A 13,534-nucleotide genomic window follows, 5' to 3' on the forward strand; every position below is an offset into this window, starting at 1 on the left:
TGGGCATGGAACAGGTCCGCTATGTTGTACTGTACTCTCCCAAGTGCTTAGTACAGTGCCCTGCACACAATAAGCGTTCAATAAATACGACTGATTTCCTACAATGCCCAGGTTGCTCTATCGGGGCTCTGAGTCTGGATGGAGGAATTTCCTGGATACAGACACGAAGGAGGGGGCGACGGGACACGAGATTGGGGGAAGGGGTGAAACTGGGGTTCTTCTCAGGGGGGCTAGGCTGTAGCTACAGTCTTTCTCCAAACAGTCGCACCAGTAAATGGGGGTGGGCAACTGTACAGCTAACATGGCCAAGTGTGACGGGCTCTCATTCCCCAGCGGAGTCTGGGCAATTTTGGAGGCATACAGGCTCAGGGGAAACTGCATGACTGACAACAAATACAACAGAACAGCCTGGCACGAGCTGCCACTTTGCCAGGCTCATTTCTGGGCATGAGATAAAAAGTATGAGCTAAAGCACACTGACTTTTTACAGAACGGGCCCTCCTCCAGGAAGCCTTCCCAGACTGAGCCCCCTCCTTCCTCTCCCCCGTCCCCATCCCCCCCGCCTCACCTCCTTCCCCTCCCCGCACCACCTGTATATATGTATATATGTTTCTACATATTTATTACTCTATTTGTACATATTCATTTTATTTATTTTATTTTGTTAATATGTTTTGTTGTCTGTCTCCCCCTTCTAGGCTGTGAGCCCACTATTGGGTAGGGACCGTCTCTATATTTTGCCAACTTGTACTTCCCAAGTGCTTAGTACAGTGCTCTGCACACAGTAAGTGCTCAATAAATATGACAATGAATGAATGAACGGGTCACTGTACCTCCCAATGGAAGGTAGGACTGCCCCCCCACACACAAAAAAAACCCAATTTTCCAGTTGACAAACGTTTTGCATTTACTTGGAAAGCTATGTTAGAAGACAAGTTCTGGCCTAGAAAGTTATCCGCAAAGCTCTATTGGGAATCTGGATTTAGAAAATGACTTCCTGTCCAAACACTCAGGGAGCTTTCACGTTATCATCAATCGTATTTACTGAGCGCTTACTATGTGCAGAGCACTGTACTAAGCGCTTAGTACTAACGTTACTGCGTGCATCTCCCCCAAACTCTTGTGAGGAAAGGCAGGCTGACAGTGCCTTCATCGGACAGATTGAGGAACTTAGACATGGCACGGTGAATGACTGGCCCGGGGTCACACCCACGCTAACCGATTTGCAACCAAATCAGACTAAGGGCTATCAACTCCCAGTTTCGTGCAATTTTCCACTAGACTACCGCTGCCTAGCGTCTTCACAAGCTGGACTATATTTACAGTTGCTGCATTTACATCAACTCATTTGGGAACGGGACTCTTCTCTGAGGGGAAGTTCATTAAAATTACCCGAAGCAACAACCTACCAAAGAGCCTCACCAAACGCACCATATAACGGCGATGATAACAATGAATAAATCGCCCTGCAAGTGCTACTTGTACAGCAGTGGTTTTCACTTTTATAGTCTAAATCAATCAATCAATCAATCATATTTATTGAGCGCTTACTATGTGCAGAGCACTGTACTGAGCGCTTGGGAAGTACAAATTGGCAACATATAGAGACAGTCCCTACCCAACACTGGGCTCACAGTCTAAAAGGGGGAGACAGAGAACAAAACCAAACATACTAACAAAATAAAATAAATAGAATAGATATGTACAAGTAAAATAAATAGAGTAATAAATATGTACAAACATATATACATATATACATACATATATAAATCAGATTATTATGAGACTGGAACTCCAGGGTCACTAATTCTATAATGTACAATCTAGTCTTAAGTGGTGTTTAACCCTTACGCAACCCACAGATTAGGGCCAAAAATGATTAAAAAGGCAGGAAACAGGTCCTACGAGGACACTGTGGTTGCTTAACTTGGAGAAGATGAGTGTTTAACAGACTCCAAGGATACAATTTTGGGGGGGGGGGGGGGGGTGTTTCAGTGGAGAGAGTGTCGACTTGGTCTCCATGTCAGGAACAAGAAGAAACAGGCGTATATTAGAGCGGGAGACTTCCAGTGGACACAAGGATGAATTTCTTGTCTCAGGGATAAAAAAAAAATTCTGAAACGGGCTCCCAAGGTAGGTTGTGGAGGCTCCAGCCCTGGTGGATCTTTTTAAAAAATAACCATCTGTGTTGGATGGTTTAGTCATTCGCCTGCCTGGGGCCTGAACTGGATGAACTCAAGGACCATTTAAACCAAGGAATTAAGAATGAATAGGTGTATCATTAATTCACAAGGAAAGGGTAAACAATTCTTGACTTTTACGCCACCTGCCCAAGTCTTCTCATCATCATCATGTGTGCTATTTACTGAGCGCTTACTGTGCACACAGCAGTGTACCAAGAGCTTGGGAGGGTACAACCACAACAGAGCTGTAGACACATTCCCTGCCCACAATGAGCTTACCTACAGTCTAGAGGAGGAGACAGACATTACTATAAATTATGATCCGTAGGTGTGTACATTAAGTGCATATCCAGTCTGTGACTTTCAGAGGCCCCAATTCTTGCTTTTCTATCCGAATCAACTAATACGTCCCTCACAAACAAGGTTTTGGAGTCAAAGCAAGCAGCACAGACTCCCGCCCAGGCCTGGCCAATACATAAACTGCCACTAGTGTTCATTCAACTCCTGAAGCAATAAAAGCAACCACAGCCGCTGGTGTTGTTTCAACATACTTTCTGGATATTTTCAGCCCCCAAGATAAGGAAGCACAAATTTAAGCCACGTGAGCTACGACTAAAATGTTCAGTCTCTTAAGTAAAGTCTACAAATGTAATGTGACAGCCCACGAACCAGTAACAAAAATATAAAAACCTCACCACATGCAAATTAACATGGGGATGGAGTTTAAAATGACCAGTTACACCACAATCAACTCAGTCCTTGTACCACGTCAGTCATTTTTTAAGTGACTCCGACACTGACCTTTTCATTCAATTCAATCGTATTTATTGAGCGCTTACTGTGTGCAGAGCACTGTACTAGGCGCTTTTTGAGCTACCTCTCCTGAATTTAAAGACACAAATAACTTCCTTTCCAAAATCAAAGTCTTTTCAACTTGATGTGCCCTTGAAATCTTAATTTGAAATAACAAATACACATTACCCTTCAAGGGTTTATTATCAAAACACATGTCCTTCACAAGTTTTCCCCACTTCTGCCTATACACCCATTTCTTGGATATGTTTTAAAGTCTGCACAAGATGCATTTCATTTTTATTTAGAGAAGTCAAGTAATTTGGGGATAAAAGGCTAAGGATCCCAGGAAGAAAAATGATATGTTCTAAAGTTTGCACAAGATGCATTTTATTTTTATTTAGAGAAGTCAAGTAATTTGGGGATAAAAGGCTAAGGATCCCAGGAAGAAAAACTGGATTTAAATTTAAACAGTATTCTTTATTTTTTTTTTTAAAAAAAAGTATCCTGCGAGGACAAATGTTGTTAGAAATTGCTATTCTGTAAGTTACCCTAGCAGTTTCATACTACATCTACGGTTCTCCTCAAAACAAGGATACTTTGTTGCAAGGGACCGGAGCGAAGTGTTAGTAACATTTCCGGTTAAAGGCTAGACTCTTTTTTCCGCTTTTGCATACGGACGCTGATCTCAACTAAATTAAGGCGGCTTTTGGAAAACTTTTTCAAACTGAGATTCTCCACCGAATCATTCTGCCTAGAGAGGCGGGACCGAATAAAACCGTCTGGAAGTAAACAAATTGTCTTGAAAGCCCTTCTGACCTGGGTTGGGTTCAAAAGTTCAAGTCGAACTGGGCCTACGTGGCTTGAAGAACAACACAAACACAACTGCACGTCATCCTTCGCGTGGTATCGCACATGTCGGGAGATTTGGCAATTAGCCACACTCTCCACAACCTTTCAACTTCTCTATATTAATGGCATTGGGGGGTGTGTGTGTCTTTTTTTACTTCCCTCGTCCCCCTCTCCATCCCCCCCATCTTACCTCCTTCCCTTCCCCACAGCACCTGTATATATGTATATGTGGTTGTACATATTTATTACTCTATTTATTTATTTATTTTACTTGTACATATCTATCCTATTTATTTTATTTTGTTAGTATGTTTGGTTTTGTTCTCTGTCTCCCCCTTTTAGACTGTGAGCCCACTGGTGGGTAGGGACTGTCTCTATATGTTGCCAATTTGTACTTCCCAAGCGCTTAGTACAGTGCTCTGCACATAGTAAGCGCTCAATAAATACGATTGATGATGAGGATGATGATGATGATTATTTTTTGGGGGGGTTTCCATTGAAATCGCTGGGCCCCACGTTTTCAGGCGGCCTCTTCCCGGAGTGGGTGCCAAATGTCATCTTCTTAGAGAAGCAGCGTGGCTCAGTGGAAAGGGCCCAGGCTTGGGAGTCAGGGGTCATGGGTTCTAATCCCGGCTCAGCCACTTGTCAGTGGTGTGACTTTGGGCAAGTCACTTCACTTCCCTGTGCCTCAGTTCCCTCATCTGTAAAACGGGGATTCAGACTGTGAGCCCCACATGGGACAACCTAATTACCTTGTATCCCCCCCCAGCGCTTAGGACAGTGCTTGGCACGTGGTAAGCGCTTACCAAATACGGTTATTATCATCTAAGCGGAGGGATGGATGCCTGTTGGTTTAATTCGGTTCGTGGACAAAATGGTGGCCCCTCTTTGCGGGGCGGGAGGGACGATGACCAAACAACGGAGTTGCAAGTCCTGTTGTCACAAAACAGGCCCAACGCCATTTGCCTCACAATAATAATGATGGTATTTGTTAAGCGCTTACTATGTGCCAAGCACTGTTCTAAGCGCTGGACTGCATGAAAGCAGCGTGGCTCAGTGGAAAGAGCCCGGGCTTTGGAGTCGGAGGTCATGGGTTCAAATCCGGCCTCTGCCACTTGTCAGCTGGGTGACTTTGGGCAAGTCACTTCACTGGGCCTCAATTCCCTCATCTGTAAAATGGGGATGAAGACTGTGAGCCCCCCCGTGCGCCAACCGATCACCTTGTATCTCCCCCAGCGCTTAGAACAGCGCTAGGCACACAGTAAGTGCTTTACAAATACCATTATTATTATTATGGGTTCAAATCCCAGCCCCACCGCTTGTCAGCTGGGTGACTTTGGGCCAGTCACTTCACTGGGCCTCAGTTCCCTCATCTGGAAAATGGGGATTCCGGCTGAGAGCCCCCCGTGGAGCAACCTGATCACCTTGTATCTCCCCTAGCGCTTAGAACAGTGCTTGGCACATAGGAAGCGCTTAACAAATACCATCATTATTACTACCTGTAAAATGTGGATGAAGACTGTGAGCCCCACATGGGGCCACCTGATCACCTTGTATCTCCCCCAGCGTTTAGAACAGTGCTTAGAACATAGGAAGCGCTTAACAAATACGATCATTATTATTATGGGAGAATGAATGAAAGTCACTTCACTGGGCCTCAGTTCCCTCATCCGTAAAATGGGGGTGAAGGCTGTGAGCCCCACGTGGGGCCACCTGATCACCTTGTATCTCCCCCAGGGCTTGGTACATTGGAAGCGCTTAACAAATACCATCATTATCATTATTGTTATTATTATGGGTGAATGAATAAAAGTCACTTCACTGGGCCTCAGTTCCCTCATCTGGAAAATGGGGATGAAGGCTGTGAGTCCCACACGGGGCAACCTGATCACCTTGTATCTCCCCCAATCAATCAATCAAATCAATCCAGCGTTTAGAAAAGTGCTTAGCACACAGGAAGTGCTTAACAAATACGGTCATTAGTATTATGGGTGCATGAATGAAAGTCACTTCACTGGGCCTCAGTTCCCTCATCTGTAAAATAGGGATGAAGGCTGTGAGCCCCACATGGCGCCACCTAATCACCTTGTATCTTCCCCAGCGTTCAGAACAGTGCTTGGCACATTGGAAGAGCTTAACAAATACCGCCATTATTATTATTATTATGGGTGAATGAATAAAAGTCACTTCACTGGGCCTCAGTTCCCTCATCTGGAAAATGGGGATGAAGGCTGTGAGTCCCACGTGGGGCCACCTGATCACCTTGTATCTCCCCCAGCGTTTAGAACAGTGCTTAGCACATAGGAAGCGCTTAACAAACACGGTCATTATTATTTCATTATTATCATTATTATGGGTGAGTGAATCAAAGTCACTTCCCTGGGCCTCAGTTCCCTCGTCTGTAAAATGGGGGATTGAAGGCTGTGAGCCCCACGTGGGCCCACCTGATCACCTTGTATCTCCCCCAGCGTTTAGAACAGTGCTTAACACATAGGAAGCGCTTAACAAACACGGTCATTATTATTTCATAATTATCATGGGTGAATGAATGAAAGTCACTTCCCTGGGCCTCAGTTCCCTCGTCTGTAAAATGGGGGATTGAAGGCTGTGAGCCCCACGTGGGCCCACCTGATCACCTTGTATCTCCCCCAGCGTTTAGAACAGTGCTTAGTACATAGGAAGCGCTTAACAAACGCGGCCATTATTATTTCATTATTATCATGGGTGAATGAATGAAAGTCACTTCCCTGGGCCTCAGTTCCCTCGTCTGTAAAATGGGGGATTGAAGGCTGTGAGCCCCACGTGGGCCCACCTGATCACCTTGTATCTCCCCAGCGTTTAGAACAGTGCTTAACACATAGCAAGCGCTTAACAAATACGGTCATTATTATTTCATTATTATCATGGGTGAATGATTGAAAGTCACTTCCCTGGGCCTCAGTTCCCTCATCTGTAAAATGGGGGATGAAGGCTGCGAGCCCCACGTGGGCCCACCTGATCACCTTGTATCTCCCCCAGCGTTTAGAACAGTGCTTAGCACATAGGAAGCGCTTAACAAACGCGGCCATTATTATTTCATTATTATCATGGGTGAATGAATAAAAGTCACTTCACTGGGCCTCAGTTCCCTCATCTGTAAAATGGGGGTGAAGGCTGTGAGTCCCACATGGGGCCACCTGATCACCTTGTATCTCCCCCAGCGCTCAGAACAGTGCTTAGCACAAAGGAAGCGCTTAACAAATACGGCCATTATTATTTCATTATTATCATGGGTGAATGAATGAAAGTCACTTCCCTGGGCCTCAGTTCCCTCGTCTGTAAAATGGGGGATTGAAGGCTGTGAGCCCCACGTGGGCCCACCTGATCACCTTGTATCTCCCCAGCGTTTAGAACAGTGCTTAACACATAGCAAGCGCTTAACAAATACGGTCATTATTATTTCATTATTATCATGGGTGAATGATTGAAAGTCACTTCCCTGGGCCTCAGTTCCCTCATCTGTAAAATGGGGGATGAAGGCTGCGAGCCCCACGTGGGCCCACCTGATCACCTTGTATCTCCCCCAGCGTTTGGAACAGTGTTTAGCACATAGGAAGCGCTTAACAAACACGGTCATTACTATTTCATTATCATTATTCTCGGTGAATGAATGAAAGTCACTTCACTGGGCCTCAGTTCCCTCATCTGTAAAATGGGGGATGAAGGCTGCGAGCCCCACGTGGGCCCACCTGATCACCTGGTATCTCCCCCAGCCTTTAGAACAGTGCTTAACACATAGGAAGCGCTTAACAAATACGGCCATTATTATTTCATTATTATCATGGGTGAATGACTGAAAGTCACTTCCCTGGGCCTCAGTTCCCTCATCTGTAAAATGGGGGATGAAGGCTGTGAGTCCCACATGGGGCCACCTGATCACCTTGTAGCTCCCCCAGCGTTTAGAACAGTGCTTAGCACATAGGAAGCACTTACCAAACACGGCCATTATTATTTCATTATCATTATTCTGGGTGAATGAATGAAAGTCACTTCCCTGGGCCTCAGTTCCCTCATCTGCAAAATGGGGGATGAAGGCTGTGAGCCCCACCTGATCACCTCGTATCTCCCCCAGCGCTCAGAACAGTGCTTGGCACGTAGTAAGCGCTTAATAAAGGCCATTATGATGATGATGATTAATAAAAGATGGATTGGGGCCGAGTTTCCCTCAGGGCCGGGGGGGGGGGGGGAGGGGCGGCCCAGTGGGCGGGCTCGCCGCCGCTCCCCATTGGCCGCCTGGCCCGCCAATCCCCGGCGCGGATTGGCCGCCTGGCCCGCCAATCCCCGGCGCGGATTGGCCGCCGGGCCCGCCAGTCCCCGGCGCGGATTGGCCGCCTGGCCCGCCAGTCCCCGGCGCTGATTGGCTGGGGGCCGCGCGCCGCGCCGGACCAATCGGCGGCCTCCTCCTCCACCGCCCCCCCCACCCTGAGCGCGCGCTCGCCCCCCCCGCCGAGCGCGCGCGCGCCCCCCCCCACACCGCCCCCTGGGGGGCCCGAGCGCCTCTCACCGTCCCGGGAAGTGCCCATCAACTGGTCCAGCATCGCGCGCATCTGGGCCTGCGCCGACATGGCGGCGAGCGGGAGGCCCGGGAGGGCGAAGAGGGGAGAGGAAAAGCCGGGGCCCCCTTCCTCCTCCTCACGCTCGGTCCGCTTCTCGCGACGGCGGACCAGCGCGAAGCCACCGCCCCCCCCCCCCCCACGCTTGTGACGCCGCCGCCCTGCGGGAGCGCGCACGCAGCTCGCGCTCCGCGGAGGGGGGGAACCCTCGGCCAACAGGCGGCGCGCCGCGTGCCTCCCGCCCGCCCCAACGGCCTCTGGGCGCGCGCCCGCGGGGCCCCGCCTTCTCGCGAGACTTGGCGCCGTCGCGCGGGGGCCGCCTCAGCTTCAAATCCCGCCCCCCCCCCCCCCCCAACCGCTATGGCCTCCTCCCGGCATCCCCCGCGGCCCTGAGGAGAAGAACAATAATGTCGGCGTTTGTGAGGAGAATTACACGAATGATGGCGTTTGCTAAGCGCCGACACTGTTCAAAACGTAGCTCAGTGGAAAGAGCCCGGAGTCTGAGGTCGTGGGTTCGAATCCCGCCTCAGCCAACTGTCAGCCGTGTGGCTTTGGGCAACTCACTTCACTGGGCCTCAGTTCCCTCATATGTAAAATGGAGATTAATAATCATCAATCAATCAATCAATCGTATTTATTGAGCGCTTACTATGTGCAGAGCACTGTACTAAGCGCTTGGGAAGTACAAATGGGCAACACATAGAGACAGTCCCTACCCAACAGTGGGCTCACAGTCTAAAAGGGGGAGACAGAGAACAGAACCAAACATACCAACAAAATAAAATAAATAGGATAGAAATGTACAAGTAAAATAAATAAATAAATAAATAGAGTAATAAATATGTACAACCATATAGACATATATACAGGTGCTGTGGGGAAGGGCACTGTTGGGTAGGGACCGTCTCTATGTGTTGCCAATTTGTACTTCCCAAGCGCTTAGTACAGTGCTCTGCACATAGTAAGCGCTCAATAAATACGATTGATTGATTGATTAATAATAATAATAATGACGGTGTTTGTTTAGCACCGGGCCTCAGTTCCCTCATCAGTAAAATGGAGATTAATAATAATGATGATGGTATTTGTTAAGCACCGGCTATGTGCGAAGCACTGTTCAAAACGTGGCTCAGTGGAAATCAATCAATCGTATTGAGCGCTTACTGTGTGCGGAGCACTGGACTAAGCGCTTGGGAAGTCCAAGTTGGCAACATATAGAGACGGTCCCTATCATCATCATCATCAATCGTATTTATTGAGCGCTTACTGTGTGCAGAGCACCGTACTAAGCGCTTGGGAAGTCCAGGTTGGCGACATATAGAGACGGTCCCTATCATCATCATCATCAATCGTATTTATTGAGCGCTTACTGTGTGCAGAGCACTGTACTAAGCGCTTGGGAAGTCCAAGTTGGCAACATATAGAGACGGTCCCTATCATCATCATCATCATCAATCGTATTTATTGAGCGCTTACTGTGTGCAGAGCACTGTACTAAGCGCTTGGGAAGTCCAAGTTGGCAACGTATAGAGACGGTCCCTACCATCATCATCATCAATCGTATTTATTGAGCGCTTAACTGTGTGCGGAGCACTGTACTAAGCACTTGGGAAGTCCAAGTTGGCAACATATAGAGACGGTCCCTATCATCATCATCATCAATCGTATTTATTGAGCGCTTACTGTGTGCGGAGCACTGGACTAAGCGCTTGGGAAGTCCAAGTTGGCAACATATAGAGACGGTCCCTATCATCATCATCATCAATTGTATTTATTGAGCGCTTAACTGTATGCAGAGCACTGTACTAAGCGCTTGGGAAGTCCAAGTTGGCAACATATAGAGACGGTCCCTATCATCATCATCAATCGTATTTATTGAGCGCTTACTGTGTGCAGAGCACCGGACTAAGCACTTGGGAAGTCCAAGTTGGCATCATATAGAGGCGGTCCCTACCATCATCATCATCAATCGTATTTATTGAGCGCTTAACTGTGTGCGGAGCACTGTACTAAGCGCTTGGGAAGTCCAAGTTGGCAACATATAGAGACAGTCCCTACCCACCAGTGGGCTCACAGTCTAAAAGGGGGAGATGGAGAACAAAACCAAACATACTAACAAAATAAAATAAATAGAATAGATATGTACAAATAAATAAGTAAATAGAGTAATAAATATGTACAAACATATATACATATATACAGGTAAGAGCCCGGGCTTTGGGGTCAGAGGTCGTGGGTTCTTATCCCGCCTCTGCCAGTTGTCAGCCGTGTGGCTTTGGGCAAGTCACTTCTCTGGGCCTCAGTTCCCTCATCTGTAAAATGGAAATTAATAATAACAATGATGGTATCTGTTAAGCACCGAGTATATGCGAAACACTGTTCAAAACGTGGCTCAGTGGAAAGAGCCCGGGCTCTGGAGTCAGAGGTCATGGGTTCGAGTCCCGCCTCTTCCAGTTGTCAGCCGTGTGACTTTGGCAAGTCACTTCTCTGGGCCTCAGTTCCCTCATCCGTAAAGTGGAGATTAATAATAATAATAATGATGGCATTTGTTAAGCGCCAACTATATGACTTGTACTTCCCAAGCGTTTAGTGCAGTGCTCTGCACACAGTAAGCGCTCAATAAATACGATTGATTGATTATATGCGAAGCACTGTTCAAAACGTGGCTCAGTGGAAAGAGCCCGGGCTTTTGGGGTCAGAGGTTGTGGGTTCGAATCCCGCCTCTGCCAGTTGTCAGCCATGTGACTTTGGGCAAGGCACTTCTCTGGGCCTCAGTTCCCACATCCGTAAAATGGGGATTAATAATAATGATCATATTTGTTAAGCGCCGACTGTGCAAAGGACTGTTCAAAAAGTGGCTCAGTGGAAAGAGCCCAGGCTTTGGAGTCAGAGGTCATGGGTTCGAATTCCACCTCTGCCAGTTGTCAGCCATGTGACTTTGGGCAAGTCACTTCTCTGGGCCTCAGTTCCCTCATCTGTAAAATGGGGATTAATAATAATAATGATGGTATTTGTTAAGCACCAAGTCACTTAACTTCTCTGTGCCTCAGTTACCTCATCTGTAAAATGGGGATTAAAACTGTGAGCCCCCCCCATGGGACAACCTGATCACCTTGTAACCTCCCCAGCGCTTAGTAAACACATAGTAAGCACTTAACAAGTACCATCATTATTATTATTATTATGTGCGAAGCACTGTTCAAAACGGGGCTCAGTGGAAAGAACCCTGGCTTTGGGGTCAGAGGTCATGCGTTCGAATCCCGGCTCTGCCAATTGTCAGCCGTGTGACTTAGAGCAAGTCACTTCACTTCCCTGGCCTTCAGTTCCCTCACCTGCAAAAAGGGGATTTAATAATAATAATGATGGTATCTGGTAAGCGCCGACTATATGCGAAGCACTGTTCAAAACGTGGCTCAGTGGAAAGAGCCCGGGCTTTGGAGTCGGAGGTCGCGGGTTCGAATCCCATCTCTGCCAATTGTCAGCTGTGTGGCTTTGGGCAAGTCACTTCTCTGGGCCTCAGTTACCTCATCTGTAAAATGGGGATTAATAATAATAATAATAATGGTATTTGTTAAGCGCTTACCATGTGCAAAGCACTGTTCTAAGCACTGTTCTAAGCACAGGGGGATCAGGTTATGACTGTGAGCCCCCACCCCGTGGGACAACCTGATCACCTTGTAACCTCCCCAACGCATAAAACAGTGCTTTAGACATAATAATAATAATAATAATAATAATAATAATAATAATAATAATAATAATGGCATTTGTTAAGCACTTACTACGTGCAAAGCAAATGGCAGAATCGGGATTAAACTCCCAGGCCCGAGTTCTTTTCACTAGGCCTCGCTGCTTCCCTACAAGCACTTCCTCCCTCAGAGCGCTGCTTTTAGCACCAGTAGGGAGTGGCAGTTGACAGGCAGTTTCCTCTGATTGTCAAAGCCAGCCCAACTCTTGAGGAATCTCGAGCGTCTTTATATCCAGCTAGTATGGCATCTAATTTAATCAAAGAGAACAATACAGGATAAATCCATCTGGATAGGCAGGGCGGGGTTTTCCCATCCAGTCCTTACCTTATGCTAAATGTGATTAATCCCCACACAACCCCACCAAGGGGTTTTGTCAGCTACTCCTTTCAGAAGACCTTAACCGCTTAGTATAGTGCTTTGCACATAGTAAAGTGCTCAATAAATACGATTGAATGAATGACCTTGAGAACAAAGGGAAGATGTTGCCCTGGAAATCAAACACACCCAGAAGCGATCAAGGAGTCCTAAGGCAGAAAAGGTTTGGAGAGAAGCGGGGTGGGGAGGGGGGATATGTTGGACTTTAACCATTGCGCTTCCAAAATCCCCCTTTTTGTGATTTTTAAGCAAACAAGGTGGAGTCAAGAAGCCACACTCCAGGACTCACACTGCTCCAGATACCACCCATTTGGCTGCTGCTCACCACGGGAGCTTTTTCACCGTTAAAACTTGAGGCGTGGGTATCTGGTAGCAGAAGGCTGTTCTGGTGTCGGGGTTGAAAGTCATCTGTGATCTGATTGCCATCACATCCCAAACTTCCCTCCCCAGCCTTTCTTTTTCCTCACGTTCTTTGCCGAAGGCTAGCTTAGACTTCCTCGTTGTTTGCTGGTGCTTCGTGGCTGTGCGCTTGCAACAATATTGGAGAAACAAATAGGCTAGAGAAAGCATAGCCACAGCTATTACGATCATCAACATGCCATAGAAAATTGAGCTTCTTAAATTTCCCAACAAGCCTGAGAACACATCTCCTGGACTGTTATTGAGAAATAGCATGGCATAGTAGAGCAAGGGCCTGTCACTCAAAAGGTCATGGGTATCAGACCTTCCTCTCCCCCTCGTCCCCCTCTCCATCCCCCCATCTTACCTCCTTCCCTTCCCCACAGCACCTGTATATACGTATATATGTTTGTACATATTTTTTACTCTATTAATTTATTTATTTTAATTGTACATATCTATTCTATTCTATTTATTTTATTAGTATGTTTGGTTTTGTTCTCTGTCTCCCCCTTTTAGACTGTGAGCCCACTGTTGGGTAGGGACTGTCTCTATATGTTGCCAATTTGTACTTCCCAAGCGCTTAGTACAG

General features: G+C 47.1%; 1 protein-coding gene across 3 annotated transcripts in view; it reads right to left on the reverse strand.

Annotated features, from left to right (window-relative positions):
* LOC119934066 (putative RNA-binding protein Luc7-like 2) overlaps nt 1-8,577 on the reverse strand; it is a 41,781-nt gene extending 33,204 nt beyond the window's left edge. The window contains exon 1 of one of the 3 annotated variants that reach the window (XM_038753445.1): nt 8,371-8,577. Coding sequence is in view for 2 of the 3 variants with exons in the window: in XM_038753444.1 (XP_038609372.1) it covers nt 8,371-8,431 (61 nt within the window). In the remaining variant the exon portion in view is untranslated. The remainder of the gene's footprint in view (nt 1-8,370) is intronic. The other 2 variants (XM_038753444.1, XM_038753447.1) reach the window with 2 other exon arrangements.
* Nucleotides 8,578-13,534: the final 4,957 nt, after the last annotated feature.

This window comes from Tachyglossus aculeatus, chromosome 11, assembly GCF_015852505.1.
Source record: "Tachyglossus aculeatus isolate mTacAcu1 chromosome 11, mTacAcu1.pri, whole genome shotgun sequence".
Taxonomy (NCBI): Eukaryota; Metazoa; Chordata; class Mammalia; order Monotremata; family Tachyglossidae; genus Tachyglossus; species Tachyglossus aculeatus.